The 25,605-nt window shown below is 37.7% G+C and overlaps 1 protein-coding gene and 1 long non-coding RNA gene across 11 annotated transcripts in view; one reads left to right on the top strand and one right to left on the bottom strand.

Moving 5' to 3' along the window:
• Positions 1-18,297, top strand: part of plod2 (procollagen-lysine, 2-oxoglutarate 5-dioxygenase 2) — a 125,648-nt gene extending 107,351 nt beyond the window's left edge. The window contains exons 17-21 of one of the 10 annotated variants that reach the window (XR_009809740.1): positions 721-825; positions 6,277-6,423; positions 6,492-6,617; positions 9,339-14,366; positions 14,519-18,297. Coding sequence is in view for 1 of the 10 variants with exons in the window: in XM_061921246.1 (XP_061777230.1) it covers positions 721-825; positions 6,277-6,423; positions 6,492-6,617; positions 9,339-9,494 (534 nt within the window). In the remaining 9 variants the exon portion in view is untranslated. Of the gene's footprint in view, positions 1-720; positions 826-6,276; positions 6,424-6,491; positions 6,618-9,338 lie in introns of all 10 variants that reach the window. The other 9 variants (XR_009809741.1, XR_009809738.1, XR_009809739.1 and 6 more) reach the window with 9 other exon arrangements.
• The window catches only part of LOC133569808 (uncharacterized), a 276,288-nt gene that overhangs the window by 166,653 nt on the left and 84,030 nt on the right, over positions 1-25,605 (bottom strand). The gene's annotated exons all lie outside the window — the stretch shown is intronic.

Below are 25,605 nucleotides of genomic sequence, written 5' to 3'. Positions count from 1 at the left end.
TGTCTTTCTGAAAGTTATAAAAAGCAAAGTAAAAATATAAATGAATTTATTTAAACAAGTCAAGACCAAGTCTTTCAAATATTTTCTTGGATTTTCAAATTCTATTTGAGTTTTGTCTCTCTTAGAATTAAAAATGTCCAGCAAAGCGAGACCAGCTTGCTAGTAAATAAATACAATTTGAAAAATAGAGGCGGCTCACTGGTAAGTGCTGCTATTTGAGCTATTTTTAGAACAGGCCAGCGGGCGACTCATCTGGTCCTTATGGGCGACGTTGGTGACCCCCGGACTAGAGCAACGGCCTTTAAGCATAATAGTTGTGTGATAAGTTCTATATAATTATTCTAACAGGCACATTTTGGACAGCTTGGTCTCCCTGGACGGATTCTTGCTTAATTGTGCTAGTGGGCAGCCTATGATGGAGTCAGCTCTCTTCGTTGTTTTATTGGGTCTCTTTCTGGCCAGCACTCTAGCGGACTATGGAGTGGAAAATTGTGTTTTTTGTATGGTTTCGTCGTTTACTTTTGTAGCTGTATGTAGAAATGGAGTTGCTTAAATTGCATCAGCTCTAGTTTTTTAATTATGTTTTTGATTAAACCCTCTTGTTTTCATGCATTTTTTTTTTTGGGACCTTATTTTTAGTGGATTTTTTGTGGGTAAAATAAAGTCTACTCAATCCTGTCCTGTTCTAATAATCATCATCTTTGTGTGTTTGGCCCGCAGCCTTGCCCAGATGTGTTTTGGTTCCCGGTCTTCACAGAAAGAGCCTGTGACGAGCTGGTGGAGGAGATGGAGAACTATGGCTCGTGGTCGGGGGGCAAACACGAGGTGAGTCCTAGCCTCCCTCAACACTGCAGCTCTGTAGTCAACACACACACTCACATTGTCTACGTTCGCACGTTTGTGTCGCCTGCAGAAAGCTAAATAAGCAATCATTCGGGGGGGGCGTTTTTTTTAGTTTTTAACACCACCCAGTTGGTGTTTGTATTGCCGGGTGGAAGAAATGACGTACGGGCACAGAAAAAAGGGTTCGGTCAGTTCTCTGGTCAACGTCTGGTAGACATCGCAAAAGCAGCCCAGGGACTTCGGCCAAGTAATGATGTCACAGAGTTTAGCAGCTAATCCAACTTCTCACAAGCACTTGTTGTGGAAAACATTCATTTTCTAGACATCAGAGCAAGTGGGAGGGCATGAGACAAAAGGAATACCAAGCTGGATGAGAACATATTCTAGAACAGTGGTCCCCAACCTTTTTGTAACCGCGGACCGGTCAACGCTTAATAATTTGTCCCGCGGCCCGGGGGGTGTCCTTTTTTTTTTTTTTTTGTCATGAAAAAGGGACGTTTTTGTCATGAAAAAGGGAGTTTTTTGTGGTTGATGCACTATTTGTAAGTGTATATTGTGTTTTTTTATGTTGATTTAATAAAATATATATATTTTTTTTAAATAAAAAATTCTTCTGCGGCCCGGTGGTTGGGGACCACTGTACTAGAATGTCCACATATGTACGTCCGTCAACATTTAAAAGACTATCACAAAAACATACATACATATACATATATATATATATATATACACATATATATACATACATACATGTATGTATGTATGTATATACATACATACATGTATGTATGCATGTATATATATACATACATACATACATGTATGTATGTATGTATGTATGTATATACATACATACATACATATACATATATATATATATATATATACATATATACACATATATATACATACATACATGTATGTATGTATGTATATACATACACACATACATACATACATGTATGTATGTATGTGTGTATGTATATACATACATACATACATGTATGTATGTATGTGTGTATGTATATACATACATACATACATACATGTATGTATGTATGTATGTATGTATATACATACATACATACATACATACATACATGTATGTATGTATGTATGTATGTATATACATACATACATACATACATACATGTATGTATGTATGTATATACATGTATGTATGTATGTATGTATGTATATACATACATACATACATACATACATGTATGTATGTATATACATACATACATACATACATACATACATACATACATGTATGTATGTATATACATACATACATACATACATGTATGTATGTATATACATACATACATACATACATGTATGTATGTATGTATATACATACATACATACATACATACATACATGTATATATACATACATACATATATATATAAACATATATACATATATATACATATATATATATGTATGTATATATACATGTATGTATATATATACATATATGTATGTATATATACATGTATGTATATATATGTATACATATGTATATATATATATGTGTATACATATGTATATATATATACATACATATATATATATATATATATATATATATATATATATATATATATGTATATATATATACATACATATATATATATATATATATATATATATATATATATATATATATAATATATACATAGATATGGATAATATATATTTAAATACACACACATATATACATTAATACAAACACACATATTGTTACATATAACACACATACATATACACACAAATATACATTCATACAAACACACACACACACATTTATACACACACCCCTTTTTCCCCCATTTACAATAATAAGTTGTAAAAATCACCGTACATTTTATGATAAAATTCTGGTAACAAGCTGCAAGTTTTTTTGTTGTTGTTTTTTTAACCATAAAATGTACAGATTTGTTTTACGAGTGTTGGTCAAATAAATCTAAAAATCAAAAGCAAGGATCATTGTGGAATCATTTCAGGACTTCTACATTCACATTTTACTTTATTTCATGTTCCAGTCGCCCATAACTGCCACCCTGCTGCTAGTAGACCAGAACCAGACTGCAGACACAAGTCAGTAGTCAGGAATTAGGAGCGTTTAGTCTTGTAAACTTTATTAGCAGACCCATGTGGATTATCAGCAGACCCATGTGGATTATCAACAGACCCATGTGGATTATCAGCAGACCCATGTGGATTATCAGCAGACCCATGTGGATTATCAGCAGACCCATGTGGATTATCAACAGACCCATGTGGATTATCAGCAGACCCATGTGGATTATCAGCAGACCCATGTGGATTATTGTGAGACCCATGAGGATTATTAGCAGAGTGGTGCCATGTTGTCTGCCAGTCTCCTGACTTTGAAGATGCCTGTTGTTACCGGGGGCCACTTACATTTATATACAGTAGTCATGTTGGTCTTATGTTGTTGTCTTTATTATTATTATTCATTATTAATTGATTACAAAAATACTTCAAAGTCTAGAACACGTGCATAACATTTTGCTGTCAAAACTGGATGAACTGGGCCACACTAAAACATGTGGCAGGCCACATATCACTTATGTGGCATGCCACCTCCAAATTATGGGATGTGTCACATTTAAATGAAGTGGCAGGCCACAACAAAATGAAGTTTCAAGCACCAATAAAATTAAATGGCTAACTAAATAAAATTATGTGGCGGGCATCAAAATGATGTGGCGGGGCACATTAAATGATGTGACAAACCAAACAAAATTATATGGCAGGCCAACTTTTAACAACGGATGGGCCACAATAAAATGATGTGGTGGGTGCCGACAAAATAACTTGGCAGACCGAATAAAATAAAGTGGCGATGCATTTTAAAATGATGTGGCAGGCCACCTCCAAGTTATGGGATTTTTCACATTCAAATGATGTGGCAGACCACGACAAAATACGACAAAATGACATCGCGGGCCAAGATAAAAACGATGTGGCAGGCCACAATAATTTAATGGCAGGCCAAGATAACATGACGTGGCAGGATCAATAAAATTATATGGTGGACCAAATAAAATGATGTGGCAGACATCAATAATATTATATGGCGGACCAACTAAAACTATGTGGTAGGCCACCATTAAATAAGGTCGCGGACACCAATAAAGTTATATGGTGAACCAATAAAAGGTTGTGGCAGATCACAATAAAATTATGTGGCGGGCATCAATGGTATTATATGACGGACCAAATAAAATTATGTGGCAGGCACTAATAATTTTAAATGGCAGGCCACAGTTTAATTACAGGACGGGCCACAATAAAATTATTTGGTGGGCACCAACAAAATTATATGGTAGACCAAATAAAATAAAGTTGGGATGCACGTTAAAATGATGTGGCAGGCCCCATTTCACTTATGTGGCATGCCACCTCCAAATTATGGGATGTGTTACATTCAAATGATGTGGCAGGCCAGACTTAAAATGAAGTGGCGGGCCAACTTTGAATTATATGACATTAAAATGAGGAGACAGGCCATTTTTAAAATGAAGTTGTGGTTCACACTAAATTGAAGTGGCGTGCACCAATAAAATTACATGGTGAACCAAATGATTTTGCAGGCCAAACTAAAATTATGTGGCGGGCACCATACAATTATATGGTGAACCAAATAAAATGATTTGGCAGGCCACAGTAAAATTATTTGGCGGGCACCAATTACATTATATGGTGAACAAAATAAAATGAAGTGGCAGGCCAATATAAATTTAAGTGGCGGGCACCAATATTATTATATGGTGGACCAAATAAAATTATCTGGCAGGCCACTATACAATTATGTGGCGGGCACTAATAATATTATATTGCAGGCCATTATACATTTTGTGGTGGGCACCAATAAAATTATATTGTTAACAAAATAATATGTGGCGGGCCACAATAAAAATTATGTCGCGGGCACCAATAATATATGGCGGACCAAATAAAATCATGTGGCAGGCCATCATAAATTATGTGGCGGGCACTAATAATATTATATTGCAAGCCACAATACAATTTGTGGTGGGCACCAATAAAATTATGTTGCAGGTCACAATAATTTTGTGGCGGGCACCAATAAAATTATATTGTTAATCAAATAACATGTGGCGGGCAAATATAAAATTATGTGGCGGGCACCAATAATATATGGCGGACCAAATAAAATCATGTGGCAGGCCATTATACAATTACGTGGCGGGCACTAATAATATTATATTGCAGGCCACAATAAAATTATGTGGCGGGCACCAATAAAATTATATTGTTAACCAAATAACATGTGGCGGGCCACAATAAAATTATGTGGCAGGCACCAATAAAATTATATTGTTAACCAAATAACATGTGGAGGGGCCACAATAAAATTACGTGGCGGGCACCAATAAAATTATATTGTTAATCAAATAACATGTGGCGGGCCACTATTAAATTATGTGGCGGGCACCAATAATATATGGCGGACCAAATGAAATGATTTGGCAGGCCACTATAAAATTATTTGGCAGGCCAATATAAAATTATGTGGCGGGCACTAATAAAACTACATGGTGAACCAAATAAAATGAAGTGGTAGTCCAATTAAAAATGTGGCAGTAAAGTGAAATGTGGATTATCACAACGCCCACATTACCAAATAACACCTCAGCACACGCAGTGTTCTTTATCAAGACTGAAACTGTTCCGCGTCCACATTTAGCACATGCTTAGCAGCATCTGAGGAGGGACTTGCAGGATTGTACTTGAACACAACACACCATGTACATAACACAGCGTGTACATGAACACAACACACCGTGTACATAACACAGCGTATACATGAACACAACACACTGTGTACTTGAACACAACACACCATGTACATAACACAGCGTGTACTTGAACACAACCCACTGTGTACTTGAACACAACACACCATGTACATAACACAGCGTGTACTTGAACACAACCCACTGTGTACTTGAACACCACACACCATGTATATGAACACAACACACTGTGTACTTGAACACAGCACACCATGTGCACAACACACCGTGTGCATGAACACGGCGTGTACTTGAACACAACACACCATGTACATAACACAGGTGTACTTGAACACAACACACTGTGTACTTGAACACAACACACCATGTACATAACACAGGTGTACTTGAACACAACACACTGTGTACTTGAACACAACACACCATGTACATAACACAGGTGTACTTGAACACAACACACTGTGTACTTGAACACAACACACCATGTACATAACACAGGTGTACTTGAACACAACACACTGTGTACTTGAACACAACACACCATGTACATAACACAGCGTGTACTTGAACACAACACAGCGTGTACCTGAACACAACACGCCTTCTCCCCCAGGACAAGCGGATAACGGGCGGCTACGAGACGGTGCCCACAGACGACATCCACATGAAGCAAATCGGCTTCGACAAGGAGTGGCTTCACTTCATCCGAGAGTTCATCGCGCCCGTCACCCTCAAAGTCTTCTCCGGCTACTACACCAAGGTGAGTGCGGGCGTGTGGCCACGCCGCGGCTCACCTGACTGACTGACGTCCTGCGGTCCCTCGGCCAGGGTTACGCCGTCATGAACTTCGTGGTGAAGTACACACCTGGGAGGCAGTCCTACCTCAGACCTCACCACGACTCCTCCACCTTCACCATCAACGTGGCGCTCAACAACAAAGACACAGACTTTCAGGTACAACCAGATACAAAACTAGTGAAGTTGTCTTCTTGGTAAAATGGTAAAGTGGACTTTTCCACTTTTGCATCAGTCCATTTTAGACAAGCTCGGTCCCAGCGAAGCCAATTGCATTTCTGGGTGTTGTTGATAAATGGCTGTGACATTGCATAGTAGAGTTTTAACTTGTACTTACAGATGTAGTGACAGACTTTAGATAGTTACAGTAGTTTTCTGAAGTGTTCCTGAGCCCATGTGGTGATATCCTTTACACACGAATGTGGCTTTTTGATGCAGGGATCCAAGGTCTGCGATATCATGGTTTACATGCAGTGATTTCTCTAGATTCTCTGAAACTCTTGATGATATTACGGAGGGTTGATGGTGAAATCCCTAAATTCCTTGCAACAGCCGCTTGAGAAATGTTGTTCATTAACAATTTGCTCAGGCGTTTGCTGACAAAGTGGGGACCCTCGCCCCGTCCTTGTTTGTGGACGACTGAGCATTTCATCAATGCTTGACGATGCCTGTGGACTCGTCAGACCACAGAAGACTTTTCCACTTTTGTATCAGTCCATTTTAGACGAGCTCGGGCCCAGCAAAGCCGACGGCTTTCCTGGGTGTTGTTGATAAATGGCTGTGGCATTGCATAGTAGAGTTTTTACTTGTGCTTAAAGATGTAGTGACAGACTTTGGATAATGACAGTAGTTTTCTGAAGTCTTCCTGAGCCCATGTGGTGATATCCTTTACACACTAATGTGGCTTTTTGATGCAGGGATCCAAGGTCTGCAATATTGTGGCTTACATGCATTGATTTCTCCAGATTCTCCGAAAATCTTGATATTACAGAGCGTGGATGGTGAAATCCCTAAATTCCTTGCAATAGCCGGTTGAGAAATGTTGTTCTTAAACAATTTGCTCAGGCATTTGCTGACAAAGTGGGGACCCTCGCCCCGTCCTTGTTTGTGGACGACTCGGCATTTCATCACTGCTTGACGATGCCTGTGGACTCCTCAGACCACAGAAGACTTTTCCACTTTTGCATCAGTCCATTTTAGACAAGCTCGGGCCCAGCAAAAACTGTGGCTTTCCTGGGTGTTGTTGATAAATGGCTGTGGCATTGCATAGTAGAGTTTTAACTTGTACTTACAGATGTAGTGACATACTTTAGATAGTTACAGTAGTTTTCTGAAGTGTTCCTGAGCCCATGTGGTGATATCCTTTACACACTAATGTGGCTTTTTGATGCAGGGATCCAAGGTCTGCGATATCATGGTTTACATGCAGGGATTTCTCTAGATTCTCTGAACCCTATGATGATATTACGGAGCGTAGATGTTGAAATCCCTAAATTCCTAGCAATAGCTTGTTGAGAAATGTTGTTCTTAAACAATTTGCTCAGGCATTTGCTGACAAAGTGAGGACCCCTCGCCACGTCCTTGTTTGTGGACGACTGAGCATTTCATCAATGCTTGACGATGCCTGTGGACTCCTCAGACCACAGAAGACTTTTCCACTTTTGTATCAGTCCATTTTAGACAAGCTCGGTCCCAGCGAAGCCAATGGCATTTCTGGGTGTTGTTGATAAATGGCTGTGACATTGCATAGTAGAGTTTTAACTTGTACTTACAGATGTAGTGACAGACTTTAGATAATGACAGTAGTTTTTTGAAGTGTTCCTGAGCCCATGTGGTGATATCCTTTACACACCAATGTGGCTTTTTGATGCAGGGATCCAAAGTCTGCGATATCATGGTTTACATGCAGTGATTTCTCCAGATTCTCCGAAACTCTTGATATTACAGAGGGTGGATGGTGAAATCCCTAAATTCCTTGCAATAGCCACTTGAGAAATGTCGTTCTTAAACAATTTGCTCAGGCATTTGCTGACAAAGTGAGGACCCCTCGCCACGTCCTTGTTTGTGGACGACTGAGCATTTCATCAATGCTTGACGATGCCTGTGGACTCCTCAGACCACAGAAGACTTTTCCACTTTTTCATCAGTCCATTTTAGACAAGCTCGGGCCCAGCAAAAACTGCGGCTTTCCTGGGTGTTGTTGATAAATGGCTGTGACATTGCATAGTAGAGTTTTAACTTGTACTTACAGATGTAGTGACGGACTTTGGATAATGACAGTAGTTTTCTGAAGTCTTCCTGAGCCCATGTGGTGATATCCTTTACACACTAATGTGGCTTTTTGATGCAGGGATCCAAGGTCTGCGATATCATGGCTTACATGCAGTGATTTCTCCAGATTCTCCGAAACTCTTGATGATATTACGGAGGGTTGATGGTGAAATCCCTAAATTCCTTGCAATAGCTGGTTGAGAAATGTTGTTCTTAAACAATTTGCTCAGGCATTTTCTGACAAAGTGGGGACCCTCGCCCAGTCCTTGTTTGTGGACGACTCGGCATTTCATCACTGCTTGATGATGCCTGTGGACTCGTCAGACCACAGAAGACTTTTTCACTTTTGTATCAGTCCATTTTAGACGAGCTCGGGCCCAGCGAAGCCAAAGGCGTCTCTGGGTGTTGTTGATAAACGGCTGTGGCTTTGCATCGTAGAGTTTTAACTTGCACTTACAGATGTAGCGACCGACTGTAGTTACTGAAGGTGGGTTTCTGAAGTCTTCCTGAGCCCATGTGGTGATATCCTTTACACCTGTCCTCGTTTTTGAACGACTGAGCATTTCATCAATGCTTGACGACGCCTGACCGTGCATTCCTGACTTCCAGGGCGGGGGCTGCCGTTTCCACCGGTACAACTGTTCCATAGACTCGCCCAGGAAAGGCTGGAGCTTCATGCACCCCGGGCGACTGACCCACCTCCACGAAGGTCTACCAACCACCAACGGCACGCGCTACATCGCCGTGTCCTTCATCGACCCCTAGAACTTTGGACCCGCCTTCAATTCGTGTCTCATTTGTTCATTTTGCAACCAACACAAAAAACCGGATGACGACCCGCATGACCTTATTAGGTCTCCACGGGATTTGCGAGGACCTGATTGGTTTGATTGGCTTCTTATCGGTACAGTTTTGGGCGGTCATCTTGTATACCAAAAACTATCCTGAGCAGCTCCATGTGCAGTAGGGAAGGGGTTCCTATGGTCCCCGGGTCCAGGGCGCATCTCGCAGTTTGCTGAAAATTATGGAAAGCGCCACTCTGCATAGCAACTGGTCAAAGGTGGAATTGCCACCAGACCGATTTTAAGATATTAAAATAATGGCCAACGCAGAATTTGTCACATTTCATGTGTCAGGTAAACTCTGCAAAACGGGGCCATGTGAACCCTCTTCCTACTCTATAAAGTAAAGCGCTTTTGGGGTATCGCTCCAGGTAAAGCACAGCGCTATATAAATAGAGACCCAACCATAAGTAAGAAGTAATCGTAAGTCCACATCTTCAAAGATTGTTGTGGTTCGGACAGAAAAAGAAGAGATCCTGAGTAACGTCAACTTAGTCCTGGTCTACGTTTGTTTACCTACAAGCACAAGTCCAGGTAAAACCACATCCAGGTAAACCCAAAATAGCAAATTAAAAAAAAAAATTTACTATCTAGGACTGAACGCAAGGAGGAGAAGAGATTCTGGTTAATCGTATTTTCCGGACTGTAAGCAGCTACTTTGCACCCACGCTTTGAACCCTGCGGCTAATCCATGGATGGATCTTTGCAAACGGCCATAATGTTTTGTATCCAACACATAGTTTTCATAAAAACACTGAAAAGGTGTCTTATTGTTTTTAGGACGAGCTTGAAAATTAACTTCCTGTTCTGGTCCTTGAGCCGGAAGTGCAACCATCAATAACGTCACTCCAAACAACCATTGTAAGTTTTCCAATACAACTAAAACAATTCTCACTTCCTAAACCGTCCCACGTGTGACGTCTGTAGGAGTGTCTCCATGCATATTTGTATGAGCTCAAGTTAGCATCGTTAGCAAATATGCTAACATGTTTACGAGCCTTTCTTGTTGTATTGTTTCAGTTTTGTAAATTCACCAAAATGCCACCGTGGAGTTATGGAGTTTATTTATCTGATTAGAGAGCCAGCTTGCGCAGCTAGAGGCTCCAAGACCATGGCTTCTGTTTTGTTTGATCAGCCGTTTTACTGCCCTGTTACAAACACTCATACCAAAGACTATAAAAATAAGAGCCATTTGCTCCCTGCTTGGAATTCGGGGTTGGAATTGGGGGTTATATCACTAAAAAAATTATTCCCGGGCGCGGCCACAGCTGCTGCTCACTGCTCCCTTCACCTCCCAGGGGCGTGTTCAAGGGTGATGGGTTAAATGCAGAGAATAATTTCGTCACAGTTAGTTTGTGTGTGACAATCATTGCTACTTTAACTGTTTGGAAACAATTTGGGGCGGAAATAAATATTTACAAAATCTTTCTGTATCTACAACCAATACATTTATGTAGAAATATTTATTTATACTAAAATTTCGGTGCGCTTTACAGCCTGGAAAATACAATAATTGGTTTGGATTTTATGAGCCCGCAAAGAACCATTGCGCTGCTGCTGTTGTCACAAAATGGCGGCTTTCTACTCAGACAAAACTGTCATACACACATGAAACAAAAACCTCAATGTAGGTCTCACTGAGACCTATATTTCATACACTGACCGCCCCCAGCTAAAATCAACAGGAAGTTTGCTATTCCCACTTCAATACAAAAGTTGGCTAAAAAATGTTGCTTTTTTTCCAAACATTATCTCCTCTGAGGCCGTTTGTCGTTTCGGCTTCAAATAATCACAGAAGAGAGATTGAACCCTTCTGATTAAAAGTTAAAGAGTTTTAATTACTACCCTGGTTTGGATTTCATGAGCCCGCAAAGAACCATTGCACTGCAGCTGTTGTCACAAAATGGCGGCTTTCTACTCAGACAAACTGTCATACACACATGAAACAAAAACCTCAATGTAGGTCTCACTGAGACCTATATTTCATACACTGACCGCCCCCAGCTAAAATCAACAGGAAGTTTGCTATTCCCACTTCAATACAAAAGTTGGCTAAAAAATGTTGCTTTTTTTCCCAAACATTATCTCCTCTGAGGCCGTTTGTCGTTTCAGCTTCAAATAAGCACAGAAGAGAGATTAAACCCTTCTGATTAAAAGTTAAAGCGTTTTAATTACTACCCCGGTTTGGATTTTATGAGCCCGCAAAGGACCATTGCGCTTTTGCTGTTGTCACAAAATGGCGGCTTTCTACTCAGACAAAACTGCCATACACACATGAAACAAAAACCTCAATGTAGGTCTCACTGAGACCTATATTTCATACACTGACCGCCCCCAGCTAAAATCAACAGGAAGTTTGCTATTCAACAACTGCATTACATTCACCATGCATTAGAGTCTCAAAAAGGCGTCCTTATAAAATGTCCAAACCACTTTACAACTGTTAGTACTATGAGACTGATGTATAACACATGTGTATACAACTTTTTCTCTGTGTAATAATCCATCCATCTTCTACCGCTTATCTGGGCTTGGGTCGCGGGGGCAGCAGCCAAAGCAAAACCGTCCATCGCTGCTTGCAGCTTTAATTCAGTTTAAAATTGTTGTAGAGTCTTCTTTTATGTTTGTTTATCTGCACATCCAAGCTAGATTGGGGTAAATTGGCCGAATCAGAGATTGAATTAAAAAACTAAATTTGATTTATTCAATACTTGTATAATAAGCAAAAAGACATGGATTTTTTTTGTTTGTTTTGTTTTAAGGAAAAAAAAGACCAGAAATATGAACAAAGCAGGTGGTGTTGTTTGTGTTGGTTTCAAATGTAATAATCGAACGGTTCGCGGATTGTTTTAACCCTTTGTTGTTAAATTTTTTTGTTGATTATAATTTTTTAAAGCGATTGCTTTAAAAAGACGAATAAGGACATCAAGTCAGTCTCTGTCAAACAGAGTGTTGGCTGGAAAAAGGACACGTTAGGCCGTGTTCACACTGCAGCTCAATTCCGGGGTTTAGTTTGTTTGTTTTTTGCCCAAATTTGACATGGATCGGATTTCTTGAAGTCAATGTAAACAGTAACTTTCATTTTATTTTATTTTTTTAAATCCGACCCAGGCCTTTTTGTGGATCTGAATCATATATGTGTTTGATGTGACTGCAGTCTGGATGTTCAGGTGGCTTTTAAATGACCTCTACGCCACGAAAAGGTGACAAACGCCAAGATCCTTAGCCAAAACTTAAAAGAAATGGTGGACAAAGAATCAGAAAAATCAGTGGTGAAAAGACGATGTTTTAGAAGGGACTGAAATATCGGAAGGTTTAAGTGTACAAATTAAATACTTATATGGAATGATAAATATTGAGTCTGGTTTCACAGACTCCTTGAAATCAACCAATCAAAAGTAGTTCTTTGGAAAATCATTCTTTATTGAAAGGCTAAGGTAGCTACACAACAAATCGGGTTGACATTGCTTGAGTATCGTTTACACATTTCTAACCGACTGTTATTACTTACATTGCCATAAATAAGTACTGGAGAATCTTAATCTTCCCAAAGGACAGTGATGCTAATGTCTTACAGTAGAAGGCTAAGCTAGCTACACAAGAAATCGAGTTGACATTGCTTGAGTATCATTTCTAACCGACTGTTATTACTTACATTGCCATAAATAAGTACCAGGAAATCTTTATTTTCCCGAAGGACAGTGATGCTAATGTCTTACAGTAGAAGGCTAAGGTAGCTACACAAGAAATCGAGTTGACATTGCTTAAGTATCATTCACACATTTCTAACTGACTGTTATTGCTTAAATTGCCGTAAATAAGTACCGGGAAATCTTTATTTTCCCAAAGGACAGTGATGCTATTGTCTTACAGTAGAAGGCTAAGGTAGCTACACAACGAATCGGGTTGACATTGCTTGAGTATCACTTACACATTTCTAACCGAGTTATTACTTACATTGCCATAAATAAGTACCAGGAAATCTTTATTTTCCTGAAGGACAGTGATGCTAATGTCTTACAGTAGAAGGCTAAGGTAGCCACACAAGAAATCGAGTTGACATTGCTTGAGTATCATTCACACATTTCTAACCGACTGTTATTGTTTACATTGCCATAAATAAGTACCGGGAAATCTTTATTTTCCCAAAGAACAGTGATGCTATTGTCTTACAGTAGAAGGCTAAGCTAGCTACACAAGAAATCGAGTTGACATTGCTTAAGTATCATTCACACATTTCTAACTGACTGTTATTGCTTAAATTGCCGTAAATAAGTACCAGGAAATCTTTATTTTCCCGAAGGACAGTGATGCTATTGTCTTACAGTAGAAGGCTAAACTAGCTACACAACAAATCGAGCTAACATTGCTTGAGTATCAATTACACATTTCTAACAAACTGTTCTTACTTACATTGCCATAAATAAGTATCAAATAATCTTTATTTTCCCAACGGACAGTGATGCTATTGTCTTACAGTAGAAGGCTAAGGTAGCTACACAACGAATCGAGTTGACATTGCTTGAGTATCATTCACATATTTCTAACCGACTGTTTTTACTTACATTGCCATAAATAAGTACCCGGAAATCTTTATTTTCCCAAAGGACAGTGATGCTATTGTCCTACAGTAGAAGGCTAAGGTAGCTACACAACGAATCGAGCCGACATTGCTTGAGTATCATTTACACATTTCTAACCGACTGTTATTGCTTACATTGCCGTAAATAAGTACCGGGAAATCGTTATCTTCCCGAAGGACAGTGATGGTATTGTCTTACAGTAGAAGGCTAAGGTAGCTACACAACAAATCGGTTTGACATTGCTTAAGTATCATTCACACATTTCTAACCGACTGTTATTACTTACATTGCCATAAATAAGTACTGGAGAATCTTTATTTTCCCGAAGGACAGTGATGCTATTGTCTTACAGTAGAAGGCTAAGGTAGCTACACAACGAATCGAGCTGACATTGCTTAAGTATCATTCACACATTTCTAATTTAATGTTATTACTTACATTGCCATAAATATATCTCCCAGGAAATCTTTATTTTCCCAAAGGACAGTGATGCTATTGTCTTACAGTAGAAGGCTAAGGTAGCTACACAACGAATCGAGCTAACATTGCTTAAGTATCATTCACACATTTCTAACCGACTGTTATTTCTTACATTGCAATAAATAAGTACTAGGAAATCTTTATTTTCCCGAAGGACAGTGATGCTATTGTCTTACAGTAGAAGGCTAAGGTAGCTACACAACAAATCGAGCTGACATTGCTTGAGTATCATTTACACATTTCTAACCGACTGTTATTGTTTACATTGCCATAAATAAGTACCGGGAAATCTTTATTTTCCCAAAGAACAGTGATGCTATTGTCTTACAGTAGAAGGCTCAGGTAGCTACACAACGAATCGAGCTAACATTGCTTAAGTATCATTCACACATTTCTAACCGACTGTTATTTCTTACATTGCCATAAATAAGTACTAGGAAATCTTTATTTTCCCGAAGGACAGTGATGCTATTGTCTTACAGTAGAAGGCTAAGGTAGCTACACAACGAATCGAGCTGACATTGCTTGAGTATCATTTACACATTTCTAACCGACTGTTATTACTTACATTGCCATAAATAAGTACTGGAGAATCTTTATTTTCCCGAAGGACAGTGATGCTATTGTCTTACAGTAGAAGGCTAAGGTAGCTACACAACGAATCGAGCTGACGTTGCTTGAGTATCATTCACACATTTCTAACCGACTGTTATTACTTACATTGCCATAAATAAGTACTGGAGAATCTTTATTTTCCCAAAGGATAGTGATGCTAATGTCTTACAGTAGAAGGCTAAGGTAGCTACACAACGAATCGAGCTGACATTGCTTAAGTATCATTCACACATTTCTAATTTAATGTTCTTACTTACATTGCCATAAATATATCTCCCAGGAAATCTTTATTTTCCCAAAGGACAGTGATGCTATTGTCTTACAGTAGAAGGCTAAGGTAGCTACACAACGAATCGAGCTAACATTGCTTAAGTATCATTCACACATTTCTAACCGACTGTTATTTCTTACATTGCAATAAATAAGTACTAGGAAATCTTTATTTTCCCGAAGGACAGTGATGCTATTGTCTTACAGTAGAAGGCTAAGGTAGCTACACAACAAATCGAGCTGACATTGCTTGAGTATCATTTACACATTTCTAACCGACTGTTATTGTTTACATTGCCATAAATAAGTACCGGGAAATCTTTATTTTCCCAAAGAACAGTGATGCTATTGTCTTACAGTAGAAGGCTCAGGTAGCTACACAACGAATCGAGCTAACATTGCTTAAGTATCATTCACACATTTCTAACCGACTGTTATTTCTTACATTGCCATAAATAAGTACTAGGAAATCTTTATTTTCCCGAAGGACAGTGATGCTATTGTCTTACAGTAGAAGGCTAAGGTAGCTACACAACGAATCGAGTTGACATTGCTTGAGTATCATTTACACATTTCTAACCGAGTTATTACTTACATTGCCATAAATAAGTACCGGAGAACCTTAATTTTCCCAAAGGACAGTGATGCTAATGTCTTACAGTAGAAGGCTAAGGAAGCTACACAACAAATCGAGTCAACATACCGGTCACACATTTCTGACTTGCTGTTATTACTTATAGTTTCATTGTTGCCTTCATTGCCATAAATAAGTACCAGGAAATCTTTATTTTCCCGAAGGACAGTGATGCTATTGTCTTACAGTAGAAGGCTAAACTAGCTACACAACAAATCGAGCTAACATTGCTTGAGTATCAATTACACATTTCTAACAAACTGTTCTTACTTACATTGCCATAAATAAGTATCAAATAATCTTTATTTTCCCAACGGACAGTGATGCTATTGTCTTACAGTGGAAGGCTAAGGTAGCTACACAACAAATCGAGCTAACATTGCTTGAGTATCATTCACACATTTCTAACCGACTGTTATTACTTACATTGCCATAAATAAGTACCGGAGAATCTTTATTTTCCCAAAGGACAGTAATGCTATTGTCTTACAGTAGAAGGCTAAGGAAGCTACACAACAAATCGAGTCAACATACCGGTCACACATTTCTGACTTGCTGTTATTACTTATAGTTTCATTGTTGCCTTCATTGCCATAAATAAGTACCAGGAAATCTTTATTTTCCCAAAGGACAGTGATGCTATTGTCTTACAGTAGAAGGCTAAACTAGCTACACAACAAATCGAGCTAACATTGCTTGAGTATCAATTACACATTTCTAACAAACTGTTCTTACTTACATTGCCATAAATAAGTATCAAATAATCTTTATTTTCCCAACGGACAGTGATGCTATTGTCTTATAGTGGAAGGCTAAGCTAGTTACACAACAAATCGGGTTGACATTGCTTGAGTATCATTTACACATTTTTAACCGACTGTTATTACTTACATTGCCATAAATAAGTACTGGAGAATCTTTATTTTCCCAAAGAACAGTGATGCTATTGTCTTACAGTAGAAGGCTAAGGTAGCTACACAACGAATCGAGCTAACATTGCTTAAGTATCATTCACACATTTCTAACCGACTGTTATTACTTATATAGCCATAAATAAGTACCGGGAAATCTTTATTTTTCCCGAAGGACAGTGATGTTATTGTCTTACAGTAGAAGGCTAAGGTAGCTACACAACAAATCGAGTTGACATTGCTTGAGTATCATTCACACATTTGTAACCGACTGTTATTACTTACATTGCCATAAATAAGTATCGGAGAATCTTTATTTTCCCAAAGGACAGTGATGCTAATGTCTTACAGTAGAAGGCTAAGGTAGCTACACAACAGATTGAGTTAACATACCGTTCACACATTTCTGACTTGCTGTTATTATTTATAGTTTCATTGTTGCCTTCATTGCCATAAAAAGTAGGCACTGAGTCTGCCATTAGAAGTATTTTATTAGAACATAATTTGTTATATTGCCGGATGTCGGTGACTATATTCTCTTACATTGGAAGGCTGAGCTAGCTACACAACGATCCTTGAATTTTTCACGACCATCAGTGCATGTGACACCACAATTTTAATTTAGTTATGTCAACAACTGGAATACAACAAAACAGATCGTAATTGGGCATCACACTGCAGTGTGAACATACCCGGGTTGTCACTTCAGGTACACCAAAAAAAGAAACATATCATGCTAGCAGGGTAAAAACAAAAAGGGGGTCAAACTCCCGTTAGATTTTCGGACTAAAAACAAGAAGCTTGCAGGTCGTGTTTAGTCGTTGCATCGTGATTCTCCCACGCTGTTAGCGACTAGCCATTACCATGCTAGCATGCTGGATTGCCCTTTTGTGTTTTCAACATGCTAACTGTCAAAGTGTCGCTAACTGGACGGGATTTGTGTGAAAGAACTTTATAGAAAATGTTTCAAATGGTGCTAATTAACATTCACTACTTGTCAGTCAAGTTGTATTTTAGACTTCTAGTTTGATTTTAAAGAAAGACAAAACTCGTTTTTTGTATTTTGCACACCAAAGAAAAAATGCTGAGCAGAAGTTGAAATGAAGTCTGTTTTTTTTTTCTTGCCTGAGAAAAAACTGGCATTCTATTCCGAAACAAAACTCCAGTAAGTTGTGTGTGAATTGATTGCTTTTATAATTTATTGCCAAAATGTAATAAAACTCTTTAAAGTTGTCATTTTGTCAATTTTTTTTTTCGAAAGCGCTATCATCAAGCCACTTTTTGTCTGCCTCCTGAAGCCATCGGAGTTGTTGACTGGAAATGAACCGGGTTACGTTGCCACCTAGGCACTGATCCAATTAAGTTATTTGGAAAATAATTTTTTATTTTGGGTGGCACCGTTCTCTTACATTGAAAGGCTAAGCTAGCTACACAACACATCGAGCCAACATTGCTAAAGTACCATTCACACATTTCTAACCTACTGTTATTGCTTACCGTTCCATTGTCATAAATAAACACACTATTGTCTTACAGTAGAAGGCAAAGGTAGCTACACAACAAATCGAGCTAACATATTATTCCCACATTTCTAACCTACTGTTATTACTTACTGTTTTTTTGCACAGACCCACCGTTAAAGTAATTATTCGGAAAATCTTTCTATATTTAGCCGAAAAACAGTGACACTGTAGTCAGACAGTAGAAGGCCAAGATAGCTACACAACAGATTGTACTAACATATCATTCAAAGACTTATAAAGTCATTTTAATAGTAGGCTAATAGAGTTAATATAGACACTTACATCATGTGTTGTCTTTCTTATAACACTTATATAAGACTTATAAAGTCGTTTTGATAGTAGGCTAGTATAGACACTTTCATCATGTGTTGTCTTTCTTATAACACTTATATAAGACTTATGAAGTAATTTTGATAGTAGGCTAGTATAGACACTTACATCATGTGTTGTCTTTCTTATAACACTTATAAGACTTATAAAGTCGTTTTGATAGTAGGCTAGTATAGACACTTTCATCATGTGTTGCCTTCATTGTAAGACTTATATAAGACTTTTAAAGTTATTTTGATAGTAGGCTAATATAGACACTTACATCATGTGTTGCCTTCATTACAACACTTATATAATACTTTTAAAGTCATTTTGATAGTAGGCTAATATAGACACTTACATCATGTGTTGTCTTCATTATAACACTTATATAAGACTTGTAAAGTAATTTTGATAGTAGGCTAATATAGCTAATACAGACACATCACATGTTGCCTTCATTATAACACTTAAATAAGACTTTTAAAGTCATTTTGATAGTAGGTTAATATAGAAACAATATGTATTGCCTTCAATATAACACTAATATAAGAATTTTAAAGTAATTTTGATAGTAGGCTAATATGGCTAATATAGACACTTACATCACGTGTTGCCTTCATTAGAACACTTAAATAAGACTTTTAAAGTCATTTTGATAGTAGGTTAACATAGAAACAATATGTATTGCCTTCAATATAACACTAATATAAGACTTTTAAAGTCATTTTGATAGTAGGCTAATATAGCTAATATAGACACTTACATCATGTGTTGTCTTCATTATAACACTTATATAAGACTGTTAAAGTCATCTTGATAGTAGGCTAATATAGACACATCATGTGTTGCCTTCATTATAACACTAATATAAGACTTTCTAAGTCATTTTGATAGTAGGCTAATATAGACACTTTCATCATGTGTTGTCTTCCTTATAAGACTTTTAAAGTCATTTTGATAGTAGGCTAATATAGCTAATATAGACACTTACATCACGTGTTGCCTTCATTAGAACACTTAAATAAGACTTTTAAAGTCATTTTGATAGTAGGCTAATATAGCTAATATAGACACTTACATCATGTGTTGTCTTCATTATAACACTTATATAAGACTGTTAAAGTCATCTTGATAGTAGGCTAATATAGACACATCATGTGTTGCCTTCATTATAACACTAATATAAGACTTTCTAAGTCATTTTGATAGTAGGCTAATATAGACACTTTCATCATGTGTTGTCTTCCTTATAAGACTTTTAAAGTCATTTTGATAGTAGGCTAATATAGCTAATATAGACACTTACATCACGTGTTGCCTTCATTACAACACCTATATAAGACTTTTAAAGTCATTTTGATAGTAGGCTAATATAGACACTTACATCATGTGTTGTCTTCCTTTTAAGACTTTTAAAGTCATTTTGATAGTAGGCTAATACAACTAATATAGACACTTACATCACGTGTTGCCTTCATTATAACACATATAAGACTGTTCACGTCATTTTGATAGTAGACTAATGTAGACACTTTCATCATGTGTTGCCTTCATTACAACATTTATATAATACTTTTAGAGTGATTTTGGTTGTAGGCTAATATAGACACTTACATCACGTGTTGCCTTCATTATAACACTTATATAAGACTTTTAAAGTCAATTTGATAGTAGGTTAATATAGACACTTACATCATGTGTTGCCTTCAATATAACACTAATATAAGACTCGTAAAGTCATTTTGATAGTAGGCTAATATAACTAATATAGACACTTACATCACGTGTTGCCTTCATTATAACACTTAAATAAGACTTTTAAAGTCATTTTGATAGTAGGTTAATATAGACACAATATGTATTGGCTTCAATATAACACTAATATAAGACTTTTAAAGTCATTTTGATAGTAGGCTAATATAGACACTTACATCATGTGTTGCCTTCAATATAACACTAATATAAGACTTGTAAAGTCATTTTGATAGTAGGCTAATATAGCTAATATAGACACATCACGTGTTGCCTTCATTAGAACACTTAAATAAGACTTTTAAAGTCATTTTGATAGTAGGTTAATATAGACACAATATGTATTGGCTTCAATATAACACTAATATAAGACTTTTAAAGTCGTTTTGATAGTAGGCTAATATAGACACTTACATCATCTGTTGTCTTCCTTAGAAGACTTTTAAAGTCATTTTGATAGTAGGCTAATATAACTAATACAGGCACTTTCATCATGTGTTGCCTTCATTATAACACTTATATAAGACTTTTATAGTCATTTTGATAGTAGGCTAATATAGACACTTACATCATGTGTTGCCTTCATTATAAGCTTTTAAAGTCATTTTGATAGTAGGCTAATATTGACACTTACATCACGTGTTGCCTTCATTAGAACACTTAAATAAGACTTTTAAAGTCATTTTGATAGTAGGCTAATATAGACACATGTGATGTCTTCCTTATAAAAGTTTTAAAGTCATTTTGATAGTAGGCTAATATAGACACTTACATCACGTGTTGCCCTCATTAGAACACTTAAATAAGACTTTTAAAGTCATTTTGATAGTAGGCTAATATAACTAATATAGACACTTACATCACGTGTTGTCTTCCTTATAAGCTTTTAAAGTCATATTGATAGTAGGCTAATATAGACACTTACATCACGTGTTGCCCTTATTAGAACACTTAAATAAGACTTTTAAAGTCATTTTGATAGTAGGCTAATATAACTAATATAGACACTTTCATCATGTGTTGTCTTCCTTATAAGCTTTTAAAGTCATATTGATAGTAGGCTAATATAGACACTTACATCATGTGTTGTCTTCCTTTTAAGACTTTTAAAGTCATTTTGATAGTAGGCTAATACAACTAATATAGACACTTACATCACGTGTTGCCTTCATTATAACACTTATATAAGACTTTTAAAGTCATTTTGATAGTAGGCTAATACAACTAATACAGACACTTACATCACGTGTTGCCTTCATTAGAACACTTATATAAGACTTTTATGTCCCCATGGTTTGATTCCACATTTCGGGGACTCATGCAGATCCCAAATACACAAAACCAGCGACCAGTAGGTAACAAGCGTTGGTTTTGCACAGGAGTTCCACTTTAAGCGAGGATCTGACCGCAAGGAGAACATGTCCTCTGCAAGTCTGGCACTGGCTCGCAGAGAACTTGTGTGGAATGGATGAGTCAGGGCTGAGGACTGCTGGTTCCTGCTTTCCCACAGAACCATCTCCACTTCCCCCACAGAACCATCTCCACTTCCCCCACAGAACCATCTCCACTTCCCGCCCGACACCTCGCATGCGCAAACACGTGCGTGTATCAGCGACTGTTTACATGTGCGGTGCAAATGGAGGTGAGTTTACCTTGGGGAGCGACGCTGCGTTTACATGTCAGGACATGAGGGATGCAGGCGGGAAAAAATGCTCAGCCGGCTGGAGGAACGCCGAGGAGGAGCAGCACCTGGGTGTCACGCCTGTTTATTCACATCCGAGGTGTCCGGGGAACGCAACGTGATGCACACCAAAAAGGGTCCGAAACTATCATCCAGGTCCGAAAGTCGACTGCGTGTAATAAAGGATAGTGTAGAGGAGCATGTTCGGCAACGCGTGCACACCGAGTACTTACAAGCAGACACGGTGTGTAGACGGAAATAGCGAGAACGGACGCATAAACGTCTGCAGTGTTTTAGCTATTTCTAAATCTCTAATCCTGGCCTCCATGGCGACAAATAAAGTATGTTTATTACAAGTAACATTATCACTGGAGGACGAAGAATAACTCAACATGCTTTACTACACACCGTAGGATACAATAGCTTACTTGCATCACAATGTAAACAAACACCATGGCTGGATCTACACCTGACATCCACTGTAATGATACCAAGTACAGGACTGTAATTAGAATGTTTATAACATCAGGAAGTATGTCCCTGGACACGAGGACTTTGAATATGACCAAATGTATAATCCTGTAGCTACTTGGTATCGGATTTTTAAACCATAAGAAGAACCTTCAAATTGATCCTAAAACAGATTTTAAAACTGGTGTAATATGAGCCCGTCTTTTGATGTTCTTAACGTGGTATCTTCTGTATTCACTTCAATCCACAATTCATGGTCATTGCCTTGATTTACTCACATTGTCCACAAGATGGTGGGTCTTTTATGCCTGCTTTTAAAAACGTGAACGTTCTACACAGTCCGGGGGTCCACTGGCAAGATGTTCCATAGACAGGGGCCAAAATGGTGGACTTTGTGTCCTAAATTTTAGAACAACTAGGAGACTAATACCGGAGGATAAAAGCAATTCTAAAAGATTAGAAGGCCCAATATCATAAAACATTTATAAACCATAAGAAGAACCTTAAAATTGTTCCTTAAACACACCAATGTGGAGATTTTAAAACTGGTGTAATGTGAGCCCGCCTTTTGTTCTTCTTAATGTGGTCTATTCTATATTCACTTCAACCCACAATTCATAGTCATTGTCTTGATTTACTCACATTTTCCACAAGATGGTGGGTCTTTTATGTCTGCTCTTAAAAACATGAATTTTCTACGCATCCCTGGCAGTGGACTTTTTGTCCTAAATTTTAGAACTAGGAGACTAATACCGGAGGATAAAAGCAATTCTGAAAGATAAGAAGGCCCAATACCATAAAACATTTACAAACCATAAGAAGAACCTTAAAATTGATCCTTAAACACACCAATGTGGAGATTTTAAAACTGGTGTAATGTGAGCCCGCCTTTTCTTGTTCTTAATGTGGCCTCTTCTATATTCACTTCAACCTACAATTCATGGTCATTGTCTTGATTTACTCGCATTGTCCACAAGATGGTGGGTCTTTTATGCCTGCTCTTAAAAACATGAATTTTCTACGCATCCCTGGCAGTGGACTTTGTGTCCTAAATTTTAGAACTACGAGACTAATACCGGAGGATAAAAGCAATTCTGAAAGATAAGAAGGCCCAATACCATAAAACATTTATAAACCATAAGAAGAACCTTAAAATTGATCCTTAAACGCACCAATGCGGAGATTTTAAAACTGGTGTAATGTGAGCCCGCCTTTTCTTGTTCTTAATGTGGTTTATTCTATATTCACTTCAAGCCACAATTCATGGTCATTGTCTTGATTTACTCACATTGTCCACAAGATGGTGGGTCTTTTATGCCTGCTCTTAAAAACATGAATTTTCTACGCATCCCTGAGGTCCACTGGCAAGATGTTCCATAGACAGGGGCCAAAATGGTGGACTTTGTGTCCTAAATTTTAGAACAACTCGGAGACTAATACCGGAGGATAAAAGCAATTCTGAAAGATAAGAAGGCCCAATACCATAAAACATTTATAAACCATAAGAAGAACCTTAAAATTGATCCTTAAACACACCAATGTGGAGATTTTAAAACTGGTGTAATGTGAGCCCGCCTTTTGTTCTTCTTAATGTGGTCTATTCTATATTCACTTCAACCCACAATTCATGGTCATTGTCTTGTTTTACTCACATTGCCTACAAGATGGTGGGTCTTTTATGCCTGCTCTTAAAAACATGAATTTTCTACGCATCCCTGGCAGTGGACTTTGTGTCCTAAATTTTAGAACTACGAGACTAATACCGGAGGATAAAAGCAATTCTGGAAGATAAGAAGGCCCAATATCATAAAACATTTATAAACCATAAGAAGAGCCTTAAAATTTATCCTTAAACACACCAATGTGGAGATTTTAAAACTGGTGTAATGTGAGCCCGCCTTTCGTTGTTCTTAATGTGGTCTCTTCTATATTCACTTCAACTCACAATTCATGGTCATTGTCTTGATTTACTCACATTGTCCACAAGATGGTGGGTCTTTTATGCCTGCTCTTAAAAACATGAATTTTCTACGCATCCCTGGCAAGATGTTCCATAGACAGGGGCCAAACTGGTTGACTTTGTGTCCTAAATTTTAGAACAACTACGAGACTAATACCGGAGGATAAAAGCAATTCTGAAAGATAAGAAGGCCCAATACCATAAAACATTTATAAACCATAAGAAGAACCTTAAAATTGATCCTTAAACACACCAATGTGGAGATTTTAAAATTGGTGTAATGTGAGACCGCCTTTTCTTGTTCTTAATGTGGCCTCTTCTATATTCACTTTAATCCACAATTCATGGTCATTGTCTTGATTTACTCACATTGTCCACAAGATGGTGGGTCTTTTATGCCGGCTCTTAAAAACATGAATTTTCTACGCATCCCTGGCAGTGGACTTTTTGTCCTAAATTTTAGAACTACGAGACTAATACCGGAGGATAAAAGCAATTCTGAAAGATAAGAAGGCCCAATACCATATAACATTTATAAAACATAAGAAAAACCTTAAAATGTATCCTTAAGCAGACCAATGTGGAGATTTTAAAACTGGTGTAATGTGAGCCCGCCTCTTGTTGTTCTTAATGTGGTTTATTCTATATTCACTTCAACCCACAATTCATGGTCATTGTTTTGATTTACTCACATTGTCCACAAGATGGTGGGTCTTTTATGCCTGCTCTTAAAAACATGAATTTTCTACGCATCCCTGGCAAGATGTTCCATAGACCGGGGCCAAAATGGTGGACTTTGTGTCCTAAATTTTAGAACAACTACGAGACTAATACCGGAGGAT

Source organism: Nerophis ophidion, linkage group LG15 (assembly GCF_033978795.1).
Source record: "Nerophis ophidion isolate RoL-2023_Sa linkage group LG15, RoL_Noph_v1.0, whole genome shotgun sequence".
In the NCBI taxonomy this organism is placed as follows: domain Eukaryota; kingdom Metazoa; phylum Chordata; class Actinopteri; order Syngnathiformes; family Syngnathidae; genus Nerophis; species Nerophis ophidion.
This window is presented reverse-complemented; position numbering and strand designations above follow the sequence as displayed.